Source organism: Equus przewalskii, chromosome 31 (genome assembly GCF_037783145.1).
Source record: "Equus przewalskii isolate Varuska chromosome 31, EquPr2, whole genome shotgun sequence".
Lineage (NCBI taxonomy): Eukaryota > Metazoa > Chordata > Mammalia > Perissodactyla > Equidae > Equus > Equus przewalskii.
Window position 1 is genome coordinate 29,464,221 of NC_091861.1, and position 16,231 is coordinate 29,480,451.

Consider the following 16,231-nt stretch of genomic DNA (forward strand, 5'->3'; position numbering starts at 1 on the left):
TTCCATGGGGACTTAGTCCTCAGGGTGGCCACCCATTCTGAGGTCTGGTCCACAGCTTCACACGTTTTAGGACTTAATGTTTTTCAGTTCCTGCCCAGAGGAGAGAAATATATTAAGGAAGGATTCAAACCTACCAAATACACAGTGGATTGATATCTGTATCAGAATTCCAATTTGCTAATCCACATTGAGGAGAAAAATACGACTATTAAAATACAGCCTGGTGGAGGACTTCTGCTTCAGGCTATGGCATATCTTATTTTAGACTAAATTCTCCCACTGAAAATAACTAGAAAAACTGGATAAACATAAGGGAAAAAATCCCTTTGAAGGTATGGGAGATTACTCAGGAATGAAGTCTTGAGGGATCAAGATCCTGGAGAGAAGGAAATCAGCAAGAGTGAACCCAGGCTTTGGCTCTGCTTCTCCCTTGAGGCGTGTGCTCATTAGCGCAGCAGTGTCTGCGAGGCTAAGAAATGGGCACGACTTTCAGTAGTCTCCCAGAGCTGAGGGAACAGATATGGGAGTTCAGGAAGAGGGGGTCCCAGTATCTGGGACCACGAAGGGCTACGTGCCAGAGGTAAGGGCTTCCCGGAAGTAGACCAGCCCTTGCACAGGCTGAAGCCTCGCTGCCAGTCAGCTCAGTCAGTCTCAAAGTGGATTCAGGCAATTTTCCTTAGCCCTGTGCCTCTGAAAGTGTGGTCCCCAGATCAGCAGCATCACCTGAGAACTGGTTAGAGATGCAAATTCTCAGTCCCCCTCCAGACCTGCTGAATCAGGACTTCTGGGGGTAGAGCCTAGCAATTTGTATTTCACAAGCCCTCCAGTGATTCACTGCAAGTGAAAGTGTGAGAAGCATTCCCTTAGCCTGACTGCCAAGAAGAAAAGAGTATCCTCTCTGGAAGATGGCAACAATTATCAAATTATCACTATGTTTTTTCATTAAAAATGTCTAGCATTGCGGGGGCCGGCTCAGTGGCACAGTGGTTAAGTTTGCACATTCCACTTTGGCTGCCCAGGGTTTGCTAGTTTGGATCCCAGGTGTGGACCGACACATGGCTTATTGAGCCGTGCTGTGGCAGGCGTTCCACATATAAAATAGAGGAAGCTGGGCATGGATGTTAGCTCAGGGCCGATCATCCTCAGCAAAAAGAGGAGGATTGGTGGTAGACGTTAGCTCAGGGCTAATCCCTCCCCCCCCCCAAAAAAATGTCTAGCATTGGGCCTGGCCCAGAAGCGTAGTGGTTAAGGTCTCATGCTTCACTTTGGCAGCCCGGGTTCGCTGGTTCATCAAGCCATGCTCTGGCAGCATCCCAAATGGAAGAACTAGAAGGACTTACAACTAGGATATACAACTATGTACTAGGGCTTTGGGGAGAAAAAAAAAAAGGAGATTGGCCCTGAGCTAACATCTGTTGCCATCTTCCTCAGTAAAAAAAAAAGAAATGTCTGGCATTAATTCAAAAATTACAAGACATACCAAGAAATAAGACTGATTTACCAAAAGACTAAAAAAAACAGATAGTAGGAGCAGATCCAGATATTGATATTGTCAGACATGGACTTTCAAATAATTATGGTTAATATGTTCAAGAAATTAGAACACAAGGAGAATTTCAACAGAGAACTGCAATCTATTTAAAAGAATCAAATGGAAATTCTAGAACTGAAAAATAAAATAACTGAAGTTAAGAAATTCAATAATAGTAGACCAGCTGAAGAGAGGATTCATGAACTAATTAGATGGGACAGTGGAAGATATCCAGAATGAAATCTAGAGAGATAAAAGGATGGCAAATACAAAAAGGCATAACAAATAAATGAACATGGCCAGTAGGTTCTAACGTTAAGTATAGTTGGAATCCCAGAAGAAGAGAAGAGAGGAACCAGCTACTTCTTTCATGGAACACGCTTTTTACCTGGAAGAGTGACTCGGGTATTTGGCAAACATTTTCTTGAAAATGAACAAAGTAAGCCTGTCACTTCAAGTATTTCTTGCCAATTTAAAATTTCAAGCAGAAATTTTGGAAATTTTAGAATTTTGGAAAATTTGTATCTGTCACTGTGAATGGTATTGACTGCTTCCCAATATGTAAATATGTTCTGAGATCAAAGGTGGTATTAAAGAACGTGATTTTTTAAATTTTTACTATTATTTTTTACTGAGATATAATTGACATATAACATTGTGTTAGTTTTAGGTATACAACATAATGATTTGATAAATATATTATGAAATGATTACTACAATAAATTTAGTTAACATCTGTCACCACACATAGTTACAAATTTTTCTTCCTTGTGATGAGAACTTTTAAGATCTACTTTTTTTTTTTAATTGGCACCTGAGCTAACATCTGTTGCCAATCTTCTTTTTCTTCTTCTTCTTCCCCTCCCCAAAGCCCCCCAGTACGTACTTGTGTATTCTAGTTGTGAGTGCCTCTGGTTGTGCTATATGGGGCGCCACCTCAGCTTGGCCTGATGAGCAGTGCCATGTCCACACCCAGAATCCGAACTGGTGAAACCCTGGGCCACCAAAGCGGAGCGTGTGGACTTAACCACTCGACCACAGGCCGGCCCCAAAGATCTACTCTCTTAGCAAATTTCAAATATACAGTACGATCTCATTAACTCTCGTCACCATGCTGCATATTACATCCCCAGAATTATTAATCTTACAACTAGAAGTTTGTACCTTTTGGCTGCCTCTCCCCACTTGCCCATCCTCCACTCTCCACCTCCAGCAACCACCAATCTGTTCTCTGTATCTGTGAGTTTGGGGTTTTTTTAGATTGTACATATAAGTGAAATCGTACAGTATTTGTCTAGCTTATTTCACTTACCATAATACCCTCAATGTCCATCTATGCTGTTGCAAATGGCAGGCTTTCGTTCCTTTTTATGACTGAATAATATTCCATTGTGTGTCTGTATTCATTCATCTGTCAATGGACACTTAGGTGCTCTCCATATCTTGGCTATTGTAAATAATGCTGCAGTGAACATGGATGTGCAAATATCTTTTTGAGTTAGTGATTTCATTTCCTTTGCATAAATACCAGAAGTGGGATTGCTGGATCATATGGTAGTTCTATTTTACATATTTTGAGGAAATTCCATACTCTTTTTCCATAGTGGCTGCACTGATTTACATTCCCACCAACAATACACAAGGGTTCCCTTTTCTCCACAGCCTCATCAACATTTGTTTCTTGTCTTTTTGATAGTAGCCATTCTAACAGGTATGAGGTGATATCTCGTTGTGGTTTTGGTTTGCATCTTTTCCCAATGATTGGTGATGTCGAGCACCTTTTCATGTACCTCTTGTCCATCTGTATATCTGCTTTGGGAAAAGTGTTCAGTTCCTCTGTTCATTTTTTAATCAGATTTTTTTCTGTTGAGTTGTATGAGTTCTTTATATATTTTGGATATTAACTCCTTATCAGATATATGATTTGCAAATATTTTCTCCCATTCTATAGGTTGTGTTTTCATGTTGTTTATGGTTTCCTGTACTGTGCAGAAGACTTTTAGTTTAATAAAGTCCCATTTGCTTATTTTTGCTTTAATGGCCTTTGCTTTTGGTGTCAAATCCAAAAAATCATTGCCAAGACCAATGTCAAGGAGCTTAACTTCTGTGTTAAAGCATGTGATTTTTAAATTACTGTTGTATAATGTGTCAGCATTTAGAATAGCACCAGTATTTTCTAAATGACCAATGCATGATGTTCCAAAATCATGTCTGGGTAACAAGTGCCATTCAAAGTGCAGGATAGACCAATGAATTTCAGTGTAGCAGTGTATGAAAAGTATGTTAACATGGTTTCAGATTCAACATTGCAACTAACCTTTAAGAAAATACGATTTGTGTTTTTATAGAGTATCAAAGAATATCCACAATTATCTGACAAGGCTGTTATAATATCCTTCCTTGCTTTTCCAGCTACACACCAGTGCAGGACTGGATATTTTTTGTATATTCTAACTGAAACAACATACGGCAGCGTGTGGAATGCAGAAGCGTAGGTGAATGTCCAGCTGCCTTCTGTTAAGACAACGTTAAGGAAATTTACAAAAATGTAAAACAATGCCACTCTTACTAAATTGTTTTGTTTTGGAAAATTATTTTTCATAGAAGATGTAAGTTATTGATGTTAACATGTAATAGAGCTGTTATCTTTAAATGAATAAAACATTTTTAATTTCTAAATTTTAATGTCTAATAAGATAAATATTAAATAGGTATGTCCTCACATAAACAAAAGCTCTTTGGGGGTCCTAAATAATTTTTTTAAATGCGTCTTAAGACCAAAAATTTTGAGAACAGTTAATATAGATATTAAAATGACAATTAAAATATATTGTAAGGCTATTATGAATAATTTTGTGCCACTTACTGTGAAAATATAGATAAAATTCCGTGAAAAAAAAATTACCAAAACAGAAAATCTGAATAGCCTTAAATCTGTTAAAGAAATTAAACCCATTATTTAAAACTTCCCCATAAAGAACACTCTAAAGCTAGATGGCTTCATTGATGAACTCTTCCAATTATTTAAGGACAAAATATCCCCAATCTTACACAAATTCTTAACAGAAAATAGACAGGGAGAAAACACTTCCCAACTTGCATAACCTTAATCCCCAGACCTGGCCAGGTAATTATTATAAGAAGGGAAAATTACAGGCCAATTTCTTGCATGAACACAGATGGAGAAATCCTAAACTAAATAATGCTCAATCTGTATAACAAGTAAGTCTGTATAAAAAGGTGATGCACCATGACCAAGTTGAACTTATCTCCAAGAATTCAGTGTTGTTTTCATTCAAAAGTTATTCACTGTGATTCAGCATGTTAACAGAAAAAGGAAGGAAAACAATAATCTCAGTATATGGGGAAGAAAAGCACGTGATAAAGTTTAGCACATACAAATGATTAAAAACAAAACAGGTAACTTCAAAACCCTCTCAGCCTGCCCCCAGTCGGAGTGGAAAGGAATTGCTGTCACTAGGAGCGGTGTCTACAGAAATCTTACAGTGGACATCACAGCAAATGATAAGTGCCGAGGGCTTTCTCTCTGAAGACAGAGACAAAACATGGAAACCTGCTGTCATCGCTCCTTTCAACATGTCCTGGACATTCTAGCCAGAGCAGTAAGGCAAGAAAAGAAATAAAAATTGTAAAGATGGGGGAAAAGGAGATAAAATTCTCATTTTACAGATGATATGATTCTGCATGAACAGTAGTACGTTTGCAGAGACTGTCTTGGGAGTATGTAATTTTCATTGCTAGCATTCCCGTCATTTCATCCTCCGAGTGTGGACAGCACTCGGTATGTGGAGCACCTGCTGTTGCTCAGCACGTGTGGCGAAGGTCTTACTCTAGGTCTTGCCCTTCCTCCTCTGCAGGTCGTATCTGACTCCTGTGCGCGATGAAGAGGCAGAGTCTTTACGGAAAGCGCGCTCCAGACAAGCTCGACAGACTCGAAGGTCTACTCAAGTGAGTGTGACCTCTTTTTTATGTTTGTCTGTCTATCTCCCTTTCCATTGGAGCTACAATTAAAAACAGTAAAACGAGTACGTTATTCCAGCCTGTACTACAAGCTGTCACCTGTGTTAAATCTTATACTGCATAGAATCGAGTGAATTCAGAGCAGGTTCATCTCCTTCCCTTCACAAGACTAATCATTCCACTTGTGTTTAAGGGACCACATCTTAGGAATCCCTAAAGGAGAGCAGTCTGGCAATTCCTCTAAATGTTAAACCTAGAATTACCACGTGACCCAGCAGTTCTGCTCTTAGGTATATACTTGAGAAAGGAAAATATGTGTCCACAAAACAACTTGTACACAGATGTTTATAACAGTATTATACACAATAGCCAAAAAGTAGGAAAAAAACAAATTTCCCTTCACTAATGACTGGATAAACAAAAATTCCTACAAGGGAATATTATTTGTCAATAAAAAGAGATGAAGTCCTGATACATGCTAATGCTACAACATGGATGAACCTCAAGAAAATGTTATGGTAACTGAAAGAAACCAGACATGATTCCATTTCTATGACAATGTCCAGAATAGGCAAATCCAGAGAATTAGGAAGTAGATTAGTACTTCCCAGGGGCTGGAGAGGGAGGAATGGCAAGTGATTACTAATGGTTTGGAGTTTCTTTTTGGGGTGATAAAAATATTCTGAAATTAAATAGTGGTGATGATTGCACAACTCTGTGAATATAACAAGAACCACTGAATCGTATGCTTTAAAAGGCTGGATTTTATGATATGTGGGTTATATTCAATAAAGATTTATAAAAAGAATCCAAAAGGGAGCCGTTGAAGTAAGGAAGAGTCAGATATAATCTATATTAGACTTCGCAAAAATCACCACGCAGAGAATTGGCAGGAGTGGAAGGCAGGAGAATGTCTGTCAGGCCTGGAAGCAAGAAGATCTGTTAGGAACCTGTATAGCCGTCCACCCTGGAGCTGACCGGAGCACAGACTCAGATTGGAACAGCAGTGAGAACGAGAGAAAGTGATGGATTGGCATTATTTAAGGAGGCGGAGAAGATGAGCTGATGAAGCCGAATGAAAAGGAGCAGCCAGAGAGGTGAGAAGTAAAGCAGGAAACCACAATGTGGAAGTGAGTGAAAAGTCAGGGAAAAAGTGCAGTTCAACAGATTTAAAGGCTGCAGAGGTCAAGTAGGAAAGCCGAGGACTGAAAAAGAGATGTTTTGCAAGCAGCAAAAACAGCCTTGTTGTCTTCCCTGACCTCCCAAGGCAGGTCAGGGATCCTTCCTTTGTAGTGATTATGACAGTTGTTATTGTGTTGTCGTCGATGATGGTCTGTTTCCCTCTTAGAAGGTAACCTCCAGGAGGACCAAGACTGACTTTCATGCTCTGTTTTGTTTTATTGTCGTAAAATATACATAACATAAAGTTACCATGTTAACCATTTTTAAGTGTGCAGTTTAGAGGCATTAAGTCCATTCACATTTGCTTTGCAACCATCAGCACCATCCATCTCAGAACGTTTTCATCTTCCCAAACTGAAAGGTCGTACTCCTTAAGCAGGAACTCCCTCTCTCCCCCCAGCCCCAGCACCCACCCTTCTACCTTCTGTCTCAATGAATTTAGTCCTCTAAGGACCTCATATAAGTGGAATCATGCAGTCTATGTCCTTTGGTGACTGGCTTATCTCACTTACCGTAATGTCCTCAAGGTTCATCCATGTTGTAGCATGTCAGAACTTTCTTCCTTTGTGGGGTGAGTAGTACTCCATTGTATGTACACACCACATTTTGTTTACCCGTCCATCTGTTGATAGGCATGTGGGTTGCCTCTACCCCTTGGCTACTGTGAATGATGCTGCTGTGAGCGTGGGCGTGCAAAGATCTCCTCCAGACCCTGCTTCCACTTCCTCTGGGTGTATACCCAGAAGTGGGATTGCTGAGTCATGTCTTCCTGTCTCGATACTTGCATTCATTCCATTATACTTACCTGTTTTCTTAGGTCTTTTCCCCAACAGTGAAGTTCCTTGAGTACAGGAATCATTTGCTTTGTCTTTGTAGTTCCGGTTCTTGAAGACATTTAATAGTTCCTTATTAAGAGACAATGATGAAAAATAAAAGCTAGTTGTGGATATAGTACCTGCTCAGCTGCTTTTCAACTTTGGAGCTTCCTTCTCCAGGGAACTTGACTCCTAACTGCTGGCGTTAGAGTCGGCTGGCTCTCTTCCTTCCTCCTTTTCTCCTCCTCCTCTGGACGTCTCCTCATTATTTGCTTTTCTTCTGTGTTGCTGCTCCTCTGAGCCCGAGGGAGCATTAATCATTGGAATGTCGCTGTGTGATTCCCTGAGTTACTTGGGAAATGATGTTAGAGAAAAGCTAGTTTGGGTGCGAGGGGGGGTTTCCTTTTTGCTGTCGTTCTAGCCTGGCTCTGAATTTTTGCTTTTTGGGGCCTACTTTTTCTTTCTATTTCTAGAAAAATTGAGTTTTTCTAGTATCTGCTGTTTAGAAAACCTCTGTTGGTAACCGCTTGCTCTTGGGAGGGTGGGGAGCTTTCAGGTAAAGATGTTGAGAACTGTTGGTGGGGAAGAGGTACGTGTACAGCAGGTGGGCATCAGTGTGGACCTGTTTTCTGGAATTCACGTTGGAAAAGCTAAAGTATGGTTTGAAATGTACCTAGACTCAGGCCTGGGTTCTTTGCACACTGAGGTGTTTGTTTTAAGTGTGTATTGCTTGAAATGACCTCACACATTTTGGGATGTTCATTTGAAATTTGATGCTGTTAGATCTTTTAGGGAGTTTCCTTGCTTATTCATCAAGAGCTATTCCACGGTTAGAGCGAAACTTCTCTGAGCATGTGATATTTTCCAGGGTGTAACCCTAACAGACCTGCAGGAAGCAGAGAGGACTTTCAGCCGGTCGAGGGCGGAGCGGCAAGCTCAGGAGCAGCCAGGCCAGAAGCCCCTGGGCACTGAAGGGCTTGAGGGGAGCACCAAGAAGCATGAGCCCTCGGCAGTCCCAGGGAAGGAAGCTGGGGAGGGCCGGCAGCCCTGGGGCGGGAGTCTGGATGAAGAGGTAAGCCCGTTTTCCTGGCACAGACTGTGGGAAAAGCAGGGTGCTTATCTGGGGAATTTCTTCCTCACTGATAATTCGACCAGTGGGCAGTTCATAGAAGATGCTGTTCATGTCTGTCTTTAGTTGACGCACCTGTGTGACAGAGAATTCAGAGGATGTCAGTCCCTAATGATCATTTTTTTCTCTGGGAATTAACCAATGCTTATTCTTTTTTCCAGTTTTGTTGAGATATAATTGACGTATAACATTATATTCGTTTTAGGTGTACAACATGATAAGTTGATATATGTATGTATTGTGAAATGATTACCATGATAAGTTTAGTTAACTAAATTTAGCTACATTTATTCTTTACCTACAGAATAAATGTCTTTCTGTTCAAAAAAAGAAGTCATGGTATAATAAAATGCAAATAGAACTACAAGCACTTATTGAGGATGTATGCGAGGCGTTATCTTAACTCTTTCATGTATTAGTTTGTTTAATCCTCAAAGAAACCCTCTGAGGTAGATATTATTATTCCTATTTTAAATATGAGGAAACTGAGTTCCAGAGAGGTTAGGTAACGTGCCCAGCTTTTCACACAGCTGGGAAGCGGTGGCGCAAAGGTGTGCATGTCGGCAGTCTGGCTCCACAGCTCGCTGTCTTAACCATCAGTGTGTTGTTCTAACTCCTGCAAACCCAGGAGCTTACAAAGCACCCCTGGCCCCATGCCAGAGGACGTCGCTTTGGGATGGACATTTTGACTCATTTTCCGTTTCTCGAGTTGAGTTGGAAGTCAAAGACACGGGGTTATATCTAGGGTGAACGTAGCTCCTGGTTTACCTGAGAGGCTTCCATTTACACCTGTTATCTCTGTGTAATTATCAATACCACCCCTTTTCACTCTCAGAAGTGTCCCAGTTGGGATGATAAATTTCACGGTCCCCATAGTTGTAGGAGAAAGGAATCTCCATCTGGCTCTAACTCTGAATGGCTAGGCTGCATAAACTAACGGAGGTTCTGTTGTTTGCTTTGTCTTTTCAGCTACTGTTTACTGAGTACTTATTACTAGGTACTGTTCTAAGCACCCAACATACATTATCTCATTTAATCCTCACAACCGTCTCTGGGGAAGATAGTATCCCTATTTACATAGAAGGAAGCAGAGGCTCAGAGAAGTTAAGTAATATATTCAAGGTCACACAGCTAGTAAATGCTGAAGCCAGAATTTAAATCAAGTTCTATCTGACTCCAAAGCTTACTATATTTTATTGCTTCTGTCTTTATAATTTATAAACAAAAATGTATACAGTCTCTGTGTGTAGTAAGAATTTCTCTATCTCTGCATCTTAAATAAACTAAATTAAGGCTTATTGTCAGATCTATCTGTCCTAACTGGCAGGAAAAAAAAATTCAAAGGGGAAAGTGGGAATTGAATTTAAAGTTTCAATAAGCCTGGTATGGCCAGTTGGTGGAGTATTCAGAAATTGCAGAGTGCTCAGATTTGGTCTCTGTTCTCAGATAACTCAGTATGATTCTTCATATTCCTTGGCTTTCTGTTTTCCTATATAAACCTTGCCTTTCAGCACTCCATCTTCAAAGGCCGTCATCCTTCCTATTTTCATTCCAAAATCAAAGGAATTTTTATTAACAAGGTTAGCGCTACCAAGTGTCCTATGGTCGATTTAGGAATGATTTTCCCTGGCTGCTATCAACATGGTGGTATATTCAGAATAGGAGCCCAGAAGCTGTTTCTGTTCTGGCTACTTACCTAACTAGTTCTGCTCAATAGCTGCTTATTGAGCATCTACTACCAACAAGCCTCTCGATACAGAAAGCCCGTTTTTAATAAACCTGCTATCCTATCCTTTGGTTGGACCTGACCTCTAACGTCTCATCTTCTGGATTACTTCCAGCCTGTCTATCATCGCCTGAGGTGTCCAGCTCAGCCAGACAAACCCACAACACCAGTGTCTCCTTCTGCATCAAGACCCTCTCTCTACACCAGTTCCCATCTGCTACGGACAAGTAGGTCTTCAGTCCCTGATTCTGAGAGTTCAGAGACGACCACAAACACTGCAGTTGCAAAGGAAATGGACAAAAATGGTATGTAGAGCCCAGACCTCTCCCCAGTGGACATGCCCCAGATGCTTAAGACCCGTCCTTTGTTCTGTCTCTGGCCAGAGAGTGAAGAAGCAGATTTGGACGACCAGTCTTCTAATAGGCTGTCCGTCCGTGAGAGGAGGCGGCCCAAGGAGCGACGAAGAGGCACGGGCATCAATTTCTGGACAAAGGATGTAAGTAGATTGGTCTGTGCTGGGACATCTCATGTTGTCCTTGGCTGCCATCCTTTGTGTTGAGTTCCAAAGGGTCCCACATGGGGCCATGAGTCTTACAGATTGTCCAGAAATATTACTGAGAAAAAGGGAAGAAGAAGAAAGACTCACCCAGTATGGGACTCGTTTGGTATATTCCTGCTGGGCGCCCAGCTCCTGGAGCAATGCTGAGCTCATGGTGGGCACACAGTGAACAACTGGTGAGGAACGAGGACATCAGAAACTGACCACAGCCACATGGACGAGTGGAGCAAGCTCGCCGTATCTCAGCCGTCCTCCCAGTAGCCCCTGAAAGTCATGTAGTCAGTCAGTCAACAAGATCCCAAAACCCCACAGAAGCTGGGATTCTGACTCAATATTTCAGGAGCACTGCAAGAATTTCAAGGAAGTAACATGAGTTCATCTACTCAGTTTTACTCTTTTGAAGGAAAAAAGGAACAAATAATATAAAACATTAACTTTGGCTTGAAGATAAAGACAGGTGCACCAGTGCTTACTAACTCCAAACACACACTCAGTACTTTAATCTGCCCTCTCATTCTGTACCCTTCTCACTCCACTTTGTTATTGGCGTTTGAAAAATCCAGTGGCCGATAATCAAGAGATTCCTGGTTACCAGTGACTTATTTGCAAATTAGATAAGCCATTCAGGGAAACAAGAAACGAGACAGTAATAGTCATCTATCAGAAACTATTCTTTAGCTAGAAGTATTTCACTGTTATAGGACCAAATAGACTGATGCCTACTGACAGAGGTGAAATAAAGTCCGTCTTTCTTAAGAGGCCCTTTTTTCAGCTGTTGGTCATTTGACGTTTCTGACTACAGGTGATGCTCCTAAGCTGTCGCCTGTGGCAACTGTTAAAAGCAGCAGTCATAGTGCATCACTCAGCAGCCGGTGCTCATTGCTCGTGTGTGAAATGGGAAGAGGTGTAACTGATGGGGCTGACCTTGTTGCTTTCGAGGATGTCTGTGACCATGATCCATCCTCTTGTTTTTCTTCCTCCTTCCTTTGCAGGAAGATGAAACTGATGTCTCTGAAGAGGTCAGAGCAGCGTGGGTAAGCAACAGCCAGTGAGGCATGTCCCTTGTGGCTCAGCCGTGCTCGTGTGCGCATAGCTGCAACAGAAGAAAGAGCGGGGCCTGTGCAGATCTGTGCCAAGGGAGAGCTTGGAGATGGGCATTCCTCTGAGGCATGTGGCAGCGCAGTTGGTGGTATTTGCTGACATTATGTGACAACACCCCTGCTCTTGAACAAGTTTCCTATGCCTACTGCCCATTTCGCACATGGTTATTATAGGGTCTGTCTGCTTTCTCTCCCATGAGCATACTACTGGATCATGTAAAGGACTTGGAGTCTTTGGAGGGAAGGCGAAGAGTGGTGCGCCTTCTCTTACGGATCCACACAAATACGGTCATAAGCGTGAGGAATGGAAAGAGGGCACAATCCAGAAGTCATGTATATTTGACTTTGAAATAAGCTTAAACCCCTTGGCTTTTGGATACCTCAGACCCCTTAAGCCCTGGGAGCCAGCTTTTCTCTGCAATGGACAGCCTGGGCCCAGGTTTCCTGAGACTCTGGGTTCCTGTAAGCCACTCACGCCTGATAGAAAGTTAGTGGTTTTCTTATTAATACCATTTTTCAGGAAGAAAGGCATTTGGCTTTGACTAAATGAATTGAGACTGCATGTGTTTCTATTAGAAATTGTGTAAAAAGATGGCCATTTTGTGCCCTACAGTTAGTTAATTGACAGTATGTTCTCAGAATATATTTAATATAACCCATACTGAAAATTAACAACTCATTTTTGGCAGAGGAAATAGAAATGCTGTATTATGTCATTGACCCACTGTATTTCAGTCAAGATCCAGAGCAGTCAGTGGTGGTCTTGCAAAAGCAATGCCTGGGACTGGTGGTGACGCAGGCAAGAGCTGCCCTTGAGTGAGGCTGGGGCTGCGTCACAGAAATGAGCCGTGTCACGTGGCAGTACCCCATGGAGGTTCCTTCAGGCCAGGGAGTGTGTGTGCGTGCATGTGTGTGCGCTTGTATGCGCGCAAACAGCAGCCATGCTTCAGTTTTTCAAGGGGCTTGGAAAGACTTGTGGAGACAGAAAGAGGGAAAGTAGGAAAGTCGCTTTGGGGACTTAGGAGACACCTAAAGAGAGGATCTGAGTATTCGATTACAGAGCACGGAAATGTACCGTGATCCCTAGAGGGTCATAGAGGCCTTTGGGTCCATAAAAGGAATTGCAGCAAGGAAGGCTTTGTTGTCGTGGAATGTCTTTGTCAGTGGAAATCTCTGTCTCTGCCTTTTCAAACTACTTGGCATGGGAAAATCCTAGCCTAGGCCACCAAAGAAGGGAAACTAAGATGTTCTTGATCCACTGCTTCCCAGAGAATTTCATTTTAGGACCATTGACTTAAAATTACAGAAAAGGTGCTTTGACGGGTGAGGAAAAACGGGAACTGTTGAGGTTTGACGTGAAAGTCATTCGTCAGGGTCTGGCCTCGTGGCCAAGTGCTTAAGTTTGCATGCTCCGCTGCAGGCGGCCCGGTGTTTCGTTGGTTCAAATCCTGGGCGCGGACATGGCACTGCTCCTCAAACCACGCTGAGGCAGCGTCCCACATGCTACAACTAGAAGGACCCACAACGAAGAATATACAACTATGTGCCGGGGGGTTTTGGGGAGAAAAAGGAAAAAGATAAAATCTTTAAAAAAAAAAAGTTAACTCCTCCCAAGACTCAGACATCAGTTTTTAAGTTGAGATATAATTTGCAATCAGTAAATGCACAGATCTTAAGTGTGCTCTTTGATGGGTTTGACGATTGTATCCATTGGTATAAACACCACTCAAATCAAGATGGAGAACTTTTCCAACGCCTTGAGAACTTCCCTTGTACCTCCTTTGCTTTCCCGAGAGGCAGCCCTGTTTCTGATTTCTGTCACCACGGGTTAGCATTGCCTGTTCTTGAATCTTGTGTGTATGGAATTATACAGTAATCATATTTCATTTTAAGGGTAAAAAGGAAAGTTTCAGTGGTATTACCTCCAACTTATGTCTCCAGGCAGGGTTATAACTAAAATGATTCCAAGTATGTACAGACTCTTATTTTCCGCCTCTTAAAGATTTCAAGAGAAGTTTCTTTAACCTCTCGCCCATGTGTCAGTAACAACAGCACGGGTAAGAAGACTTTCTAGGGCTGGCCCCGTGGCTGAGTAAAGTTCCCTGCACTCTGCTTCGGCGGCCCAGGGGCACAGGTTCAGATCCCAGGTGCAGACCTACGCACCACTCATCAGCCATGCTGTGGAGGCCTCCCACATACAAAGCAGAGGAAGATGGGCACAGATGTTAGCTCAGGGACAATCTTCCTCAAGCAAAAAAAAAATTTTATTGTTTAACCTAAATCTCTGTTGACATCACTGAAATCCATTTCTTCTTTTTTGTGTACCTACACTAGAAAAATGTAACCAGCATTTATATACAGATTGGGTTTACGGCTCTGATGTTTGTTGTCAATTACGTGATAGAGGAAGACCAGTCATGCATTTCTGTGGTGGTGACACCAAGAAATGATGCGTGGAAGGCCGGCCACTTGGCTTAAGCCCAGTATAGTGCATGGGTTTAGTCAGAACCCATCCGCATTGGTAAATCCACGAACCAGTGAGACTGGCAATGAATATAGAATTTGATGTCTTAGCACCTCCTTAACAGATGTGTTTAAAGGAAATCTGTTTCATTATCCACATTAGGTGTGTACCATAGTCTCCAGAAATTTAACAGATCCTTTCTCTTGCTAAGTGGGAAGAAACTGAATCTGAGTCCGAGTGTGAGGAAGGTTATTCCAGTCATCCCTGAAAACGCTCTCGTACTCATGAGCGTGTTTGTTTTCTTTCCTGGTGGTAACTGCACGAAATGTGGGCTCTGGAAGGCACGGTCGCAGGCACGGTGTGGAGGGGGTGGCCGTCTGGGTTCTTCCCATCGTTTTACCTGCACCTGGGCCTTCTTGCCTTCTGCTTCACGTTGAGCTTGTCTTCTGCGTTGTTGTTTCCCCGCCTTACTCCTCTGGAGCAGTTCCTCCCCAGCTGGTTCTGTTGTATAATTGAATTCATCACCAGAGGGCACAAGCGGTCAACAGAAAGATGTCGGTGAACACGCAGAATGGTGCCCTGGAGCAGCTGAGCAGACAGACGGCTTTTGTTTTAAAGGAAGTGTTGAAGAACCCCCTCCAGTGTAGTAAAGTTCTTGCCTCCCAACTTTCGGGAATTTAGAGATAACTTGGGTTAAGAACCTCAGTTTACCGTTAAAAACACTGGGGCCCAGAGAAGCCAAGGAGTCTCCACAGGGACAGAAAACTGTCCTGGAGTGAGCGCCCGTGCCTGCCTCAGGGGCTCTCGCCTGACTGGGGAAGCAGACCTGAGACTGGGCAGCGTCCTCCCCGTTCCCTGTCCGTCTGTTTGGTTTTCGCTCAGCAGGCTACATGAGCCGACCTGCTAGGAGCGCCCCACCTCCTTGAGTGAAGGACGTTGTCTTGGGGGACAGCGTAAAAGCCTGCCCTGAGTGCTGAGATTCATGGGTCGAGGTCAGCATTCTTTTGCTGTCCTTGGTGGAGGTGGTGGTTGTCTCTTTCAGGAAGTAAGAATTCCGCACTGTAATTAGGAGAGTGCTGCCCCGTCCCCAGAGTCCCTGTTGTCCTTGGTGGAGGTGGTGGTTGTGTCTCTCAGGAAGTGAGAATTCCACACTGTAATTAGGAGAGTGCTGCCCCGTCCCCAGAGTCCCTGTTGCTTTTAGGCAGATCAGATGGCCCTCAGTCTGGACAGTCACTAAAACATCACCCTCAAAGTTAGCAGTGTCGCTTTCCCGGCCCGGAATGGAACCAGTAGGTCTGGATCACTAATCGCCCCTCAGAATGCACTGGGAAGGGAGAGTTGTTAAGAAATTACTAATTCATGGATAATATATCTGCCTGCGATACCTGATAGCATGCTGGTGGAGAGAGAAGCTGGCGAAGTGTTCCAAAAGAGGTAAGCACTTCAGTGTAAGGTTTTCAACTAAATACAGGAGAGAACCATACTGAAATGTGCTGGCAAAGCTCGGTTTTGAACTAAGCTTTAACAGAAAATAAAACTTGCCTTGGGAGCCACTGAATGCATTTCTGCTTTTGTCCTGCCCTCTCTTCTATACCCTCCTTCTCAGTCATCTGTTGAACAAGCACTTTCCGTGCCTGTGGTGGTCAGGCTGTTTTCTCGGTGCTGGAATGCACCAGTGAACACAAGCCCTGCTCTCATGGAGCCAACACTCGCGTGGAGGAGTGGACGTGGATAGAGGGGGTGT

General features: G+C 42.9%; 1 protein-coding gene across 29 annotated transcripts in view; it reads left to right on the forward strand.

Moving 5' to 3' along the window:
- Positions 1-16,231, forward strand: part of PPP1R12B (protein phosphatase 1 regulatory subunit 12B) — a 206,036-nt gene that overhangs the window by 112,535 nt on the left and 77,270 nt on the right. For all 29 annotated transcript variants that reach the window (XR_011535279.1, XR_011535275.1, XR_011535276.1 and 26 more), the window contains 5 exons: positions 5,410-5,500; positions 8,378-8,581; positions 10,480-10,669; positions 10,748-10,860; positions 11,916-11,957. Coding sequence is in view for 24 of the 29 variants with exons in the window: in XM_070602193.1 (XP_070458294.1) it covers positions 5,410-5,500; positions 8,378-8,581; positions 10,480-10,669; positions 10,748-10,860; positions 11,916-11,957 (640 nt within the window). In the remaining 5 variants the exon portion in view is untranslated. The remainder of the gene's footprint in view (positions 1-5,409; positions 5,501-8,377; positions 8,582-10,479; positions 10,670-10,747; positions 10,861-11,915; positions 11,958-16,231) is intronic.